This window comes from Podarcis vaucheri (genome assembly GCF_965113315.1).
Source record: "Podarcis vaucheri genome assembly, chromosome: 16".
Lineage (NCBI taxonomy): Eukaryota > Metazoa > Chordata > Lepidosauria > Squamata > Lacertidae > Podarcis > Podarcis vaucheri.
In genome coordinates, this window is record NC_138754.1 from 18,392,293 (window position 1) to 18,407,608 (window position 15,316).

The 15,316-nt window shown below is 43.9% G+C and overlaps 1 protein-coding gene across 2 annotated transcripts; it reads right to left on the bottom strand.

Annotated features, from left to right (window-relative positions):
- Window positions 1–1,358: 1,358 nt before the first annotated feature.
- On the bottom strand, window positions 1,359–14,104 carry LOC309521440 (arylacetamide deacetylase-like 4). 2 transcript variants are annotated; one of them, XM_082203935.1, is made up of 4 exons: window positions 13,392–14,093; window positions 11,556–11,772; window positions 8,970–9,033; window positions 1,364–2,164 (listed from the first exon to the last, which is right to left on the bottom strand). In XM_082203935.1, the coding sequence occupies exons 1-4, from the start codon at window positions 13,584–13,586 to the stop codon at window positions 1,390–1,392; spliced, it is 1,251 nt and encodes a 416-aa protein (XP_082060061.1). In that variant the 5' UTR covers window positions 13,587–14,093; the 3' UTR covers window positions 1,364–1,389. The 2 variants fall into 2 exon arrangements, with proteins under 2 accessions (XP_082060062.1, XP_082060061.1); XM_082203936.1 differs by lacking the exon at window positions 11,556–11,772 and having other exon boundaries at window positions 1,359–2,164; window positions 13,392–14,104.
- Window positions 14,105–15,316: the final 1,212 nt, after the last annotated feature.

A 15,316-nucleotide genomic window follows, 5' to 3' on the forward strand; every position in this document is an offset into this window, starting at 1 on the left:
AGTGGTCTGTGTGTTGCCTGCTCCTCGAAAGAGCAAGAGGAAAGATGGAAGGATGGGGAATCATTTCCCCCCGATAAGATTTTATTGAGACCTTTATTAATACATTACAATAAAAAACAGACTAAACAAAAGAAAAAAAAGGTATGGCAGGGGACATGGAGGTGTGTTGTTTTCCTGGGTTGGCATGACACCAAATTGGCCTCGCACCTGCCTGGGAAGTGGCCATATCTGGGGCAGTGGAAGTTTATGGCCTCACTGGGCTTTCATACCAATACTGGGTCTGCATGTCTGGGTGTGTGTGTGTGTGTGCATGCCATTTGGGTATTTGACTCAGGGGCAATAAAGCTTTGTTTCGACATTGCTGGACATGGATGTTCTATATTTTAAGTCGTTAAATAAAAATCACTGCTGTGTCTTGTAAGATTACACACCAAGTGGTTCACTGCTGTATCTGACAGTACCCTGAGTGTATACCACCAAGGTGCCTCCAGGCTAACCGCCTCCTTTGATGTAACTAAGGGCGGATCTACACACACAGTTTTTAACGTAAAGGAAGGGTTAAGAAATGGTTTTGATAATTATAGATGGACACACAACTTTTTACATTCATAATGTGTTACTACTTTATTTTTTAATCACTTAATTTTTAATTGTTTTATGCTGATATGTTTGTGAAATACTGCTCACATGTCCCTAGGTAATGTTTTACTTTTCTTTTTTTTTTCTGCTTCCAAACTCTGTTCCCCACCCACAATGATGTTCAAGGGGGAGTAACAAAGGACACAGAGGGAGGGAGGGAGGGAGGGAGGGAGGGAGGAGAGAGAATTAAAATGTGACACCAGGGGGTAGAACACAGCAACCAGCAACCATCATCAGAGAAAGAAACAGCATTTTGGAAAATGGTGTGGCCAAGTACAGTGGTACCTCTGGCTACGAACTTACGGTAATTTGTTCTGGAGGTCCGTTCTTAACCTGAAACTCTTCTTAACCTGAAGCACCAGTATAGCTAATAGGGCCTCCTGCTGCCGCCACACGATTTCTGTTCTCATCCTGAGGTAAAGTTCTTAACCCGAGGTATTGCTTCCGGGTTAGCAGAGTCTGTAACCCAAAGTGTTTGTAACCCGAGGTGTTTGTAACTCGAGGGACCACTGTATTACTAACATTTGATTAAAAAAACCAAGGTAAAAAACCAAGGTATGACCCACAATATTTTATAATGACATATCAAATATCATTTGATATTTATTCAAGTGAATGAGAGAGAAATGAGGATATGATTCTTCCTCTTTTGTGGGAGGATATTTTTTCCTCATTGTAACAATCCTGAAGTAAAAAGAAAAACTCTGATCCAAAGTTTTACTCAGTCTAATTTATTAAAATCATTCATTTCTATAAACCTTTTAAGAACTGTATTACACCCTGCAAACATTTCTCTGTGCTCGGAAATTCTATTGCCTGCAAACCAGCCACGGCCATTATTCCATGAAATCCATCTTGAACATGATACCATGTCACTGGCACACCGTGGTCCTCTAACCGCTTCTTGTACAACAGCCCATCATCCCGGAGAACATCATATTCACAGGTTAGAATGAAAGCCTCTGGGACCTGACGGATTATGTCATCCTCTGCTAGAAGGGGGGCAAACATTGTCTCACCAGCTCTTTTAACTTGTTCATAAAGTTCTTCTGAAAATGGAGCAGGTTCTACAGGAACATAGGCCCTAGCTTTAAATTCTTCTGGAATGTTATCAGCATTGATCCATTTTTGGTATTTCTCTCTCAAATCAGGAGGGACATGGGCGCCTTTCAGAATTCCATCTACATTCATTGTCTTCCCAGTGAGATATGTCAAACCAAGACTGACAGCTCTTTTCCGGAACAAGGGAGGAACTGAATGGTTTTGCTGATAGGATGGCAGATTGAAGTCGATTCCTTGGAGGAATGGGTAAATGAGGACCTGAGCTCGCACTCTTGGGAGGTCCTCTCTGGTCACCAGTTCTTGACAAATGGCTGCAGCATATGTGCCTCCACTACTCTCCCCCGCAAAGGCAATGCGGCTGGGGTCCACTCCGTATTCCTCTGCATTCTTCAGAAAGTGTATTGCAGCAGTACAGCAGTCCTGTACTGCGGTTGGAAATGGATACTCAGGACCTAAACGAAATCTAAAGAGAAAGCAAGATATCTTCAATATTCAGCAACACAAACAAGGAATATTTTCCTGCATGACATATTGCAAGGGTTGGGAATCTTTCTCACCCTGAGGGCCACTTTCCATTCTATGTAACCTTCCAGGGGGCAACATGCCAACTGTGGATGGGACAAGAGGCAAAAATGGAAAGCAAATGTGAACTTTCCCATTTGAGAAGTGGGCTGCTTCCCTATCCTCCACCCATTCCCGATCCTCCACCCAAGCGAGCAAGGCAGGCAGATGCCACTCAAGGATGGTGCAAAAGAGGGGCAATGATGTGTGGCGGGGGGTTGGGGTGAGTTCACTGGGAGAAATGGAGAGGCCTGGAGTGCAGCATCCAGCCAATGTGCTTGAGGTTCTGAACCCAGATAAAATGCTAGTTGAGCATCCCGTTCTCAGTGGCCACTGGTCAATCATTGGAGAAACTCACAATCAGGACATGAGTACAGTGGTACTTTCCCCTCCCGCAGTTTCCTGCAACTGTTCTTCAGAAGGACACTGCCTCCAACTGCAGAGGCAGACTATCGCCATCATGGCTAGTAGCCACTCGTAGCCTTATACTGTGTGCATTTGTTTAACCCTCTTTTAAAGCCATACTTTCTTTTATCTGAATTTTCCAGCATTCAGCTTCATTTAATGTCCACATGTTCTAGAGTTAAGAGAGAGGGATAAAAACTTTCCCCTGGCCGCTTTCTCCGTGCCATTAAAACGCTTCTCTATTTTGGATGCTTCCTTGATTTCATTTTCCATCTCAGGATCTCCCTGAGCGTTTTGATCAGGAGTGTGGCGTTTGCCTCCTAGGTGGATCATAAGGAAAGGGTTAAATGTGTGTGAGGTGATTGGCCAGTGGGAACCCGAGGGGAGGAGTAAAAGTTAGAGTCGGAGGTGTGTGGAAGTCAGTTGGTTGTTGAGAGTTGGGAGTTGGAGAAGGAAGAGGGAGGATAGGTCTGTGGGTTGGTCAAGTTGTGTTGTGAGAGAGTGAGAGGAACTGTTAGGTGGAGTCAGATAGTGGGATAATGAGTTTGAAGTTGTTAGTTGTTCATGCCTATAAAATAATCTCGATTATTTGTTAATGTTAACAACTGTCTGGACTCCGTGTATATCCGAGAGAAACGGGTTGGTGGCAGCGAAGAGGCAATCACAGTGGTGGCACAGGGATCAATAGACCATCAAACGTCTGGGGACCCTGTGTGATTGCCACAAGGAGGATGGGAACACAACCCCAGTACGAAATCCCTCTTGGGACCCAATATGACCACCCACAATGATTATGTGGAGAAGTCTGCCTCTTCTGGGATTTCTTGCTTCCTGGACTCAATGCCCTTTTTTCACATGCAGGGTGACACCATCTCCAGAATGTCCCACCTTGCCTTCCTGAGATAACTGTGTGCCACTGGTTCTCTCCGTTCCACCAGGCTTCTCTTTCTGCCCACCGTATCCCTGATGGCCTCTAAAACCAATAAGTCGAGTTCGCCCATCTTGGCTTCAGATCATGCACCAACGGTGCATTCAGGCAGCAAGGGCAGAGAGATGGTGGCCATTACTGTGGGGAAGGCTTGCGTTGTTAAGGGCTCTGAAGTTCTGGCAAATGACACTTCTCCCAATTTACCACTGCTGTCTTGGGAAGGTAAGTGTGGCTGATGTGGTGGTTTCTGCAAATGAAGTTTAATGTTTGTTGTGTGCTGCCTTGGAAGGAGTTGTGTCCTGAAAGGCAGGATATAGAGAATTGTGATAGATAAAATGGGGATGGATTTAGAAGCAATACCATCCTCTCATGGAGGATACGGTTTTCCAAGGGTACTGCAACACTACAGAGCTGCTGGAACACACCAAGCAGGTGCCAGAACGCAACAAAGAAGTGAGTTCTGGTGAGTTCCGGCTGAAACCCCCCCTGCTAGTCACAAGGGGGTGGCCCTCCACTATCACAGGCAGTAATGCTTCTGAATACAGAATCATAGAATCATAGAATCATAGAATCATAGAGTTGGAAGAGACCACAAGGGCCATCGAGTCCAACCCCCTGCCAAGCAGGAAACACCATCAGAGCACTCCTGACATATGGTTGTCAAGCCTCTGCTTAAAGACCTCCAAAGCAGGAGACTCCACCACACTCCTTGGCAGCAAATTCCACTGTCGAACAGCTCTTACTGTCAGGAAGTTCTTCCTAATGTTTAGGTGGAATCTTCTTTCTTGTAGTTTGGATCCATTGCTCCGTGTCCGCTTCTCTGGAGCAGCAGAAAACAACCTTTCTCCCTCCTCTATGTGACATCCTTTTATATATTTGAACATGGCTATCATATCACCCCTTAACCTCCTCTTCTCCAGGCTAAACATGCCCAGCTCCCTTAGCCGTTCCTCATAAGGCATCGTTTCCAGGCCTTTGACCATTTTGGTTGCCCTCCTCTGGACACGTTCCAGTTTGTCAGTGTCTTTCTTGAACTGTGGTGCCCAGAACTGGACACAGTACTCCAGGTGAGGTCTGACCAGAGCAGAATACAGTGGCACTATTACTTCCCTTGATCTAGATGCTATACTCCTATTGATGCATCCCAGAATTGCATTGGCTTTTTTAGCTGCCGCGTCACACTGTTGGCTCATGTCAAGTTTGTGGTCAACCAAGACTCCTAGATCCTTTTCACATGTACTGCTCTCAAGCCAGGTGTCACCCATCTTGTATTTGTGCCTCTCATTTTTTTTGCCCAAGTGCAATACTTTACATTTCTCCCTGTTAAAATTCATCTTGTTTGTTTGGGCCCAGTTCTCTAATTTGTCAAGGTCGTTTTGAAGTGTGATCCTGTCCTCTGGGGTGTTAGCCACCCCTCCCAGTTTGGTGTCATCTGCAAATTTGATCAGGATGCCCTTGAGTCCATCATCCAAGTCGTTGATAAAGATGTTGAATAAGACCGGGCCCAAGACAGAACCCTGTGGCACCCCACTAGTCACTCTTCTCCAGGATGAAGAGGAACCATTGATGAGCACCCTTTGGGTTCGGTCAGTCAGCCAGTTACAAATCCACTGAGTGGTAGCATAGTCAAGACCACATTTTACCAGCTTCTTTACAAGAATATCATGGGGCACCTTGTCAAATGCCTTGCTGAAATCAAGGTAGGCTACATCCATTGCATTCCCTTCATCTACCAGGCTTGTAATTCTGTCAAAAAACGAGATCAGGTTAGTCTGACATGACTTATTTTTCAGAAATCCATGCTGACTATTGGTGATCACAGCATTCCTTTCTAGGTGCTCACAGACTGTTTGCTTAATGATCTGCTCCAGAATCTTCCCTGGTATTGATGTCAGACTGACTGGGCGGTAATTATTTGGGTCCTCTCTTTTCCCCTTTTTGAAAATAGGGACAACATTTGCCCTCCTCCAGTCTGCCGGGACTTCGCCTGTTCTCCAGGAATTCTCAAAGATGACTGCCAGTGGTTCTGAGATCACATCTGCCAGTTCTTTTAATACTCTTGGATGCAGTTCATCTGGCCCTGGAGACTTGAATACATCTAAACTAGCCAAATATTCTTGTACTATCTCCTTAGTTATTCTGGGCTGTGTTTCCTTTGCTGAATCATTTGCTCCAAATTCTTCAGGTCGGGCATTGTTTTCTTTATCGGAGAAGACTGAGGCAAAGAAGGCATTGAGGAGTTCAGCCCTTTCTGTGTCCCCTGTTTGCATTTCACCATCTTCTCCTCTGAGTGACCCCACTGTTTCTTTGTTCTTCCTTTTGCTACAAACATACCCATAAAAGCCTTTTTTGTTGCTTTTAACCTCTCTAGCAAGCCTGAGTTCATTCTGTGCTTTAGCTTTTCTGACTTTGTGTCTACACGTGCTGGCTATTTGTTTGAATTCCTCTTTGGTGGTTTCCCCCCTTTTCCATTTTTTGTACACATCATTTTTTAATCTTAATTCAGTTAAAAGTTCTTTAGATAGCCACCCTGGCTTCTTTAGGCACCTTCCATGTTTCCGTCTCATTGGTATTGCCTGACGTTGTGCTTTTACTATCTCCCTCTTAACAAACTCCCAGCCATCATGAACTCCCTTTCCTTTTAGTATTGCTGTCCATGGGATCTCACACAGCACTTCCCTAAGTTTTATGAAGTCGGCTTTCTTAAAGTCAAGAAATTGAGTCCTAGTATGCTTGGCTGCTCCTTTCCGCTGTATAGTAAACTTCAGAAGAGCATGATCACTCGCGCCTAATGATCCTTCCACTTCTACCCCACTAACCAGATCATCAACATTGGTTAGGACCAGATCTAAAATGGCTGTTCCTCTTGTTGCTTCTCCCACTTTCTGGACAATGAAGTTGTCTGCAAGGCCAGTGAGGAATCTGTTTGACCTTATGCTCTTGGCTGAGTTTGACGTCCAACAAATATCCGGGTAATTGAAGTCCCAGATTACTACTATCTCCCTTCCTTTTGCATGCTTGGCCATCTGTTCCAGGAAGGCATCATCTATGTCCTCCGTTTGGCTTGGGGATCTATAGTAAACTCCCACAATGAGGTCTCTGTTATTCTTCTCTCCCTTAATTTTGACCCAAATGCTCTCACTTTGGCTTTGAGGTTCTAAATCTTGGATCTCTTCACAGGTATACACATCCCTGACATATAACGCCACTCCTCCTCCTTTCTTGTCTGGTCTGTTTCTCTGAAATAGATTGTATCCCCCCATTATTACATTCCAATCGTGGGACTTATCCCACCAGGTTTCAGTGATGCCTATAATGTCGTATTTAGTTTGCTGTACCAAGAGCTCAAGCTCATCTTGTTTATTTCCCATGCTTTGCGCATTAGTGTACAGACATTGAAGTCCATTAATCATTCCCCCGTGTATCTTATTTAAGGATTTTTTCCTCCCACCACTAGGTCCGCGTGCTGTTTGCTCCATTTGGTCTATGACATTTGGATGATCATCTTCATTAATTGATAGACTCCTACCTTCAGGAGCACTGTCTCCCTCCCCCACATTAGTCAGTTTAAAGCCCTCCTAATGAGGTTTCTGAGATTTTTGGCAAAAACATTTCTCCCAACCGTTGTGAGGTGCAGCCCATCACTTGCCAGAAGTCCATCTTCAAGAAACTGCAGTCCGTGATCTAAGAATCCAAACCGTTCCTGTTTACACCATTTGCGAAGCCAGCTGTTCACTTCCACTATTTTCCCCTCTCTCCCTGGGCCACGTCGTTCAACTGGGAGGACAGACGAGATGACAATTTGTGCATTTAGTTGCTTCAATTTCCTGCCGAGAGCCTCGTAGTCTCTTTTGATCTTCTGGAGGCTATTGCTTGCAGTGTCATTGGTTCCCACATGAACCAAGAGGAAGGGGTAATTGTCAGTGGGTTTTATGATTCCTTGCAGTCGTTCAGTTACATCTTGGATCTTAGCCCCGGGGAGACAGCACACTTCCCGAGACATCTTGTCAGGCCCACAGATCACTGCTTCTGTTCCGTGAGCTGTTCATTCCAAGGTCGCCTGCACATTCCCTGAGGACTGACTTTGCTGCTCGTCTTCATATACCTGATCGACTGTAATGAGGGAGAGATCCTCAAATGGAGTCTGCTCTTCGTCTTCCATGCTAGCGGAGAGGACCTCAAAGTGATTGTGTATTTCTAAACAATCAGAGCGAACCCTGGGCCTCCTACTTCTTTGAGTCACGTTTCTCCATATATCTGGCTCCTGTGTTGGTGAACTAGCCTCCTTCTCAGGGGAGTCCCCTGTCTCCTCCTTGGTGGAGACGGTGTGCTCTGTTGCTTCCAAGAAGAGCTCCAGCTCTCTAATTCTTTGGAGCGTAGCTACACGTTCCTCCAGTTGCTGGACTTTGTCTTTTAAAAGGGCAATCAACATGCAATTGCTGCAGGTAAAGCTGCCTGCAACCTTTGGCAAGATGGCAAACATTGCGCAGGAATCGCAGGCGACTGCAGCTGTTCCCTCCCCTTCCATCTTGAGATCGTGTCGTTGGGGGTGGCTACAGAGGTCCTCCATCATAAAAAGCTTGAAGACAGGACAAATAACTTCCCCCACAAAAAAAACCTAGGTCTCCCCCAACAAATGTTTGAGACTAGCTCCCCTAAATCTAAAGATGGGTATAACTGCGCGCGCCCTTTTTGCTCCTTCTTCAACTGCTGCCCTGCAAACTCTGATAAGCTCCTCCCACAGCTAATCCCCTGCCTCAACAGAAACCCTGCCCCCTCTGACCTTTACACAGGGAACCCTGCCCCCTCTGACCTTTACACAGGGAAAACAGCTAATCAGCCACAAAGAAACACACACACAAGAAAACCCTTTTTGCTCCTTCTTCAACTGCTGCCCTGCAAACTCTGATAAGCTCCTCCCACAGCTAATCCCCTGCCTCAACAGAAACCCTGCCCCCTCTGACCTTTACACAGGGAAAACAGCTAATCAGCCACAAAGAAACACACACACAAGAAAACCCTTTTTGCTCCTTCTTCAACTGCTGCCCTGCAAACTCTACCAGTTGATGTAAATTGCAACTGGGGGTAGTGGTCTAGTGCTTGGGACCTGTTTGTGGTCTTCTCATTGACAACCTGGCTAGCCATCATGACAATCACATGTTGAGCCCTTTGGGCCTGCTCCAGCAGAGATGCTCAAAGCCAGAGGGATTGGGGCCCAAGGTATGAAAATCTAAATACAAAGGTATTATAATGGTTGGAAAAATCACTATGTTAAAACTTTATCAGGCTTTCTCTGAGCTCAGGTGTTAGGAAGAGTTAGAAGCTGAGGAGAATTACTCTTTTTTTCTGCTACAACAAGAGTGAAGATACTTACTCAGGACACATAACCACTGAGTCAGTTTGGTGGACAATGGCACGGCAGATCCTTTCAGTGGTTCCTGGAAAAAAGAACAAAACACACACAGAGACACTATCAGAGATTATTTGATAGGCTCCATTACAAAACCTCTTAGCCATGGGTAGGCAAACTAAGGCCCAGGGGCTGGATCTGGCCCAATCACTTTCTAGATCCGGCCCGCAGATGGTTTGGGAATCAGCATGTTTTTACATGAGTAGAATGTGTGCTTTTATTTCAAATGCATCTCTGGGTTATTTGTGGGGCATAGGAATTCATTCATATTCCCCCCCAAAAAAATATAGTCCGGCCCCCCACAAGGTCTGAGGGACAGTGCACTGGTCCCCTGCTGAAAAGGTTTGCTGACCCCTGCTCTTAGCAATTCACATTGAAATCACTATGAGTTGGATCCAGTGTTAGTCCTACTAAAAGTAAACTTGGTGAAATTAACAGCTATTATTAATTCTGGTCTGCTATTTTTTTTTATTAAAAAAATATTGATTGTAGAAAACAACAACCACCTTTAATGGGTTTCCTCTGAGAAAAACTAAGTTGGACTGAACCGTTGATAAATGGGGCATCGCCAGCTGAAAACCATTATGTGGATTTTGTTCTCTCCTGATCAGTAGCTCAGATCAAGCAGTGTCAATGGGTAAAAATTAGAACAGAACCAAACAGACCTCAACCCACATTCCTGAGCTTCTTTCTGCATTATTTCTGACCTTCTCTGGAATACTTTTCATAGAAGTCCCTTGGCGCATGAAGCAAAAACGCCTTCTATGAAAATTTAAAGATTTTTCATTGGCCACGACGCTAGGATTACCACAGAACTGGTCACCCATACAACGGGAAGCCTCAGCCTCATTTTTAATTTTAATTTTTTACAATCCCATCCTGCCAAGTTCATTGAACTTACACTACCTACTGTTCAGAAACTGCAGCTCATGGCAGCAAGACAGTTTGAGTATATAATGAAAATGCCTGCCCAACTACATTGACTGCCAATTTGTTTCTGGGCCCAATCCAAAGTACAGGTTTTGACCTATAAAGCCTGAAATGGCTCAGGACTACAATCACCAACTGGCTTTGACTCCAGTGCTGCAGATGACCATGCTGTAAGTTCTGGACTCCCTCCATGCAGACTGACGGTGTAAATATGTGAATAAGGCAGTTTCCTCCATATCTTCAGTTCTCAAAAGGAGCACTAACCCTGGGTGAGTGGACTAGGAGCCAACACCTAAGGGCTGTGGTCCCTTCAGCCTGAGGCATCTGATCAAGACTTGTATTTTAAAATGAGCTTAAAAGATATATTTGCAGATGTTTGTGTGTTTCATGCCAGGCATAAAGCAGCTGGCTGGGTGCTTTGGCAGTTGTTTGTCTTCCTGCTCAGAGACCCCTCTGATTTATTGCAGTAGCAGGAGACACGCTTCTCAAAGTTGTAAAAGGAAATTACAGGCTAGGAGCAAAAGGTCATACTGACCATGCATATTACAGAATACAATCAAGCTGCAAAAACACTAATTAAGAGTTAAAATAATACCAGGTGCCTCCCATTAGACTTGAGCCATATTTTCATAAGGTTAAAGGCCAAGAGCTAATAGGAACAGCAGCTGGCTTGAAAGGGGGGTGTAAATTTAAGGGGTTGCTTTTGGAAACTGTTTTTACTAAGTTCCTTTCCTTCTAAAAAGCTATATATGTTAATGTATGAAATATATTGGCTTAAATGTAATTATGCAAAGGATTTAGAAAGTAAGAAATGTTAGATTATTATGTTAGATTCTTATTTCATTGATGGTGTGTGAGAAGGTGAACCCAAGATCTCTGTTTAAGATAAAATTTAAAACCATGAGCCATCTGTTTTAGCCATCTGTTTTGGAGTGAATAGGGCAATAGGGCAAAGATGATCTGGTAATTAAGGTGCCTTGTCGAGGCAAATGTAATATATATGGCTACTTGTCTGCCATTTATGGATAGAAGGAAATATAGCTCTTTGTCTCCCATAAAAGGTAATAGGAAATGGGTGTATCTTTTATGATTGGTTCTAGCAGCCAATAGGAATTTCAACCAGGCTGATTGGACAGAGGCAGCCAAAGGAGGAGCAAGGGGGCTGGGCTGAGGAAATATAAGTGCTGGCCATCAGGGCTGGAGTGGGCAGAGCTTTGGTATCCATATACCACTGTGTCTCTCATTTATTTGTCTGACAAATAAATTATTATTTTAATTTCTCTATTGCTGCATTGAATATTTCATTCCAGCTAAGCGTTAACCACAAGCAGGGTGCTACAGTCCCTCCAATAAAATATTTTAGGGGAGCCAGTCCCCCCAAAATTGATGGGTATTGCCATTCCAATAGTGTGGGTGCACTACATCATGTGATCAATATGCAGGGCAGGGCTTACTTGACACCCCCCCCCCGCAATATTTTATTCAAATGATACGAGGGCAGCACAAACCAACCTCCACCCCTCCATAGCAAACATTTCAGGAACTTTACATTACAGTAGCGCCCCAAATTCTCTTCAAAGAACATAGTGAACCATTTCAAAAACAATTCACAGAACTTACGGATGCTTCCAAATAGTGCACAGCCTCCATGAAAAAAGATGATTCCTCTCCTTTTCCCAGCAGGTGATGTTTTAGGCCAGTACACCCTCCCTGGCACTCCATCAAAATCCAGATCCTTTATGATCAGCTTTGGGTCCCTCATTACTGGAATGAACAGGCACGCGGCCCTGAGTAAGGCAAATCTATGGCAGATGCCCAGTTTTTCCAGAATTCCTGCCTGTTTGAACCAAAACATTTACCATTGATAATTAGCATCAAATCATTTTCATATATATAGGGGGGGAGGGGAGTATTTGACCCCCCTGCTAAATTTGCCCTCTGATGAAGAAATGACCAGTCCATAATCTCTGACTTTTGTCGCCTGGGTTTCTGGGGTTTTTCCTGTTGTTATTCTGTCTCTCGCAGCTACAATAAACCTACCATTAAAATTATGGCCTGGTCATTTCTTCGTCAGAGGGCAAACGGGCAAATTTAGCAGGGGATCAAATACTTTTCCCCCTCACTGTGTGTGTGTGTGTGTGTAACATATGTCTATTACCTGTGGAATGGAATCCCCACATGTGAGGTGACTACACCACATACTGTTTTTTGTTGCATCAATTAAGTGTTTTAAATTTGTTGTCAGCCGCCCTGAGCCCGGTTTTCTGAACAGGGAAGGGTGGGGTTTAAATAAATAAAAGTAGTTGTTATTATTATTATTATTATTATTATTATTATTATTATTATTATTATATCTTTTCCTTCCTCTTTGGATGGAGAGTGATTCTTCCTGAGCAGCACAGAAGTGAAGACCCTGACCATTCCACTTCCTTGTATGCTTCTTCTTGATGGACACCATGAGAAACCACACTAAGTGGGTGGTGTTCGGTGCTAGTCCTCCTCAGAATAAATCCACCTAGGTGGATATGAATAGAGCCTGCTGGATTAGGGCAATGTCCTATCTAGTCCAGCATCTCACAGTGGCCAACCAGGTGCCCCAATAGGAAACCCGCAAGCAGAAGCTGAACACAAGAGCCCTCTCCCTTCCTATGTTTCCCAGGTTCAGAGTCTAGCCATGGAGGCTAGTAGCCACCCAATACCTTCTCTTCCATGAATTTATCTAATCCTTTTTGGAAGCTATTTAATTTGGCAGCTATCACTGCCTCCTGTGTGAGAGAGCTCCATAGTTTGAATATGTCAGGTGTGAAGAAGTACTTCCTTCTATCTGTCCTGAATCTTCCAACATTCAACTCCAGTGGATTCTCCACAACTTCTAGTGTCAAGAGAGAAGGAGGGGGGGGGAGGACTTTTCTCTATCCAATTTCTCCCTGTCTTGCATAATATTATCATGTCACCTCTTAATTGCCTATCTGAAGAATATTCGAGAAATATTACAAACATTGCAGCCCTTTTTATAGGGGTGTAACTTCATCAGCGGTTGGCGCTGTGGTTTAAACCACCATGCCGCATGGACTTGTTAATCGGAAGGTCGGCGGTTCGAGGCCCCGCAACGGGGTGAGCTCCTGTTGTTCGGTCCCATCTCCTGCCTACCTAGCAGTTCTCAAAAGCATGTTAAAGTGCAAGTAGATAAATAGGTACCGCTCCAGCGGGAAGGTAAATGGCATTTCTGTGCACTGCCCTGGCTTTGCCAGAAGCGGGTTAGTCATGCTGGCCACATGACCCAGAAAAACTGTCTGTGGACAAATGCTGGCTCCCTTGGCCTGTAAAGTGAGATGAGCACCGCAGCCCCAGAGTCGTTTGCGACTTAACTGTCCTGACAGTTAACTGACTTAACTGTTAGGGGTCCCTTTACCTTTACCTAACTTCATCCCTGTGATATATGTAAAAAAACCTTACCAGTATAAGTCCATATCCGACAAAGAAATCGAAAAATAGTAACTTTCCACGACAGCTGATTCCTCGAGGCAGCTGCATCCTGATAAGGCGATAATAAGCTCCCCATGCAAACAGCAAGAAATGAATGAAAATGGTCATGTATAATATCAGTGTCAGACTTCCACCAAATGCCATTTCTCTCAGAGGCACAGACATAAGGACGTCGCCTTAGCTAATGCCCCTGGCTTTTATAGGACAACATTCGATGTTACATGCAAGAGAACATTGTCAGCCAACCCACTTAAATCCTAATTGAGAATACTTAAGAATTGAATATCACTGGGTGTGGGTGTATGTTAATTGGTGTAAATCTGCCCAACCTCTCATCCTGAGGGAGCTGCTTTGCTTCAAGGCAATACCTACCTGCTGTCATCCTGCATTCACAGCAGTCCAGCATCTTGTTTAAAAGATCAGAGTACAGTATTGTGCTGCAGTGACTTATATAAACGAGACAAACATTTTATCATGCTTGGTGGACATGTAAAAAAGTTAATAAAAAAAATTGGATACAAATGCATGCATTGATGTGGAGAATTATGAAGATTAAGTTCCAGCTGAAACCAGAACTCTTCCTGCTTGGTCTTATGGATATACAATTAGAAAATAACTATTTTTTCAATATATGATTATGGCAGAAGACTATTGTATGCACAAAGATGGAATGACACATGACTGAGTCTTCTCATGGAAGAATGGTTGTTAAAATTACTGTATTTTTTGCTCTATAAGACTCACTTTTTCCCTCCTAAAGAGTCAGGGAAAATTTGTGTGCGTCTTATGGAGCAAATGCAGGTTGCGCAGCTATCCCAGAAGCCAGAACAGCAAGAGGGATTGCTGCTTTCACTGCGCAGCGATCCCTCTTACTGTTCTGGCTTCTGAGATTCAGAATATTTTTTTTCTTGTTTTCCTCCTCCAAAAACTAGGTGCGTCTTGTGGTCTGGTGCGTCTTATAGAGCGAAAAATACGGTAACAGACTTAGCCGAGATGGCAAAATTGACATGTTTAATCAGAGAGAGGTCATTGTTAACATTTACTAAAGATCGGAATACTCTCATAGACGTTTTGCATGAAAAAGAAAAAGAAATAATGACATATGGATTTGGAGATTGAAGGTAATACTCTGTTATAGAACGTGGTTTTGTTGGGTGACATATTGCCATGAATGAAGTACCTATAGTTTATATACAGTATAGTGGACAGTTGAAGACTTGGAAGTTTTTAAATTTCTGTATTTTATCTTTTCTGTTTTCTCTTTTAAGTTCTTTTCTATCTCTTTCTTCTTATCGTTTTCTCTCATTCCCCCCCTCTTCCTTTCTTTTCTCCTCCTTTCCTTTTCCGTTTCCTATTTCTCTCTCTTTTTATTTTATTTAGGTTAATGTTGGATAAAAAAGATATTTGGTCTTAAGTTTTGTATCTCTTTTTATAAACTCTAATAAAATTTATTCTTAAAAAAGGGAGCTCTCTGCTGTCTGTGACAGAACCACTGACCAAGGGTTCAGAATGCTTGTTTCCCCTTCATCTCTCAACCACCTCCTGGTTAACATCTTGAGCATCTATGCTCCCACTGTGTGCTCTGACATATGGACCAAGGACCAGTTCTGTGAGGTGCTAGACCACGCTATCAGGATGTTCCCAGCCTGCAAACACCTATTCCTGCTGGGAGATTTCAGTGCTGGAGTTTGGGGTGATCATCACACATGGGGCAATTGCATAGGTGACTTTGGTATAGGTAGCATGAATGAGAATGGACAAAAGCTGCTTGAGGTGTGCTTGCATCACAGCCCCTGCATCACAAACACCCCCTGGACAGGACAGAATCCCAACAAAAATGTTGAAAATACGCCTCAACTCCTCTCTCATGATGCACCTCCCTGGCCTTCTCTTGC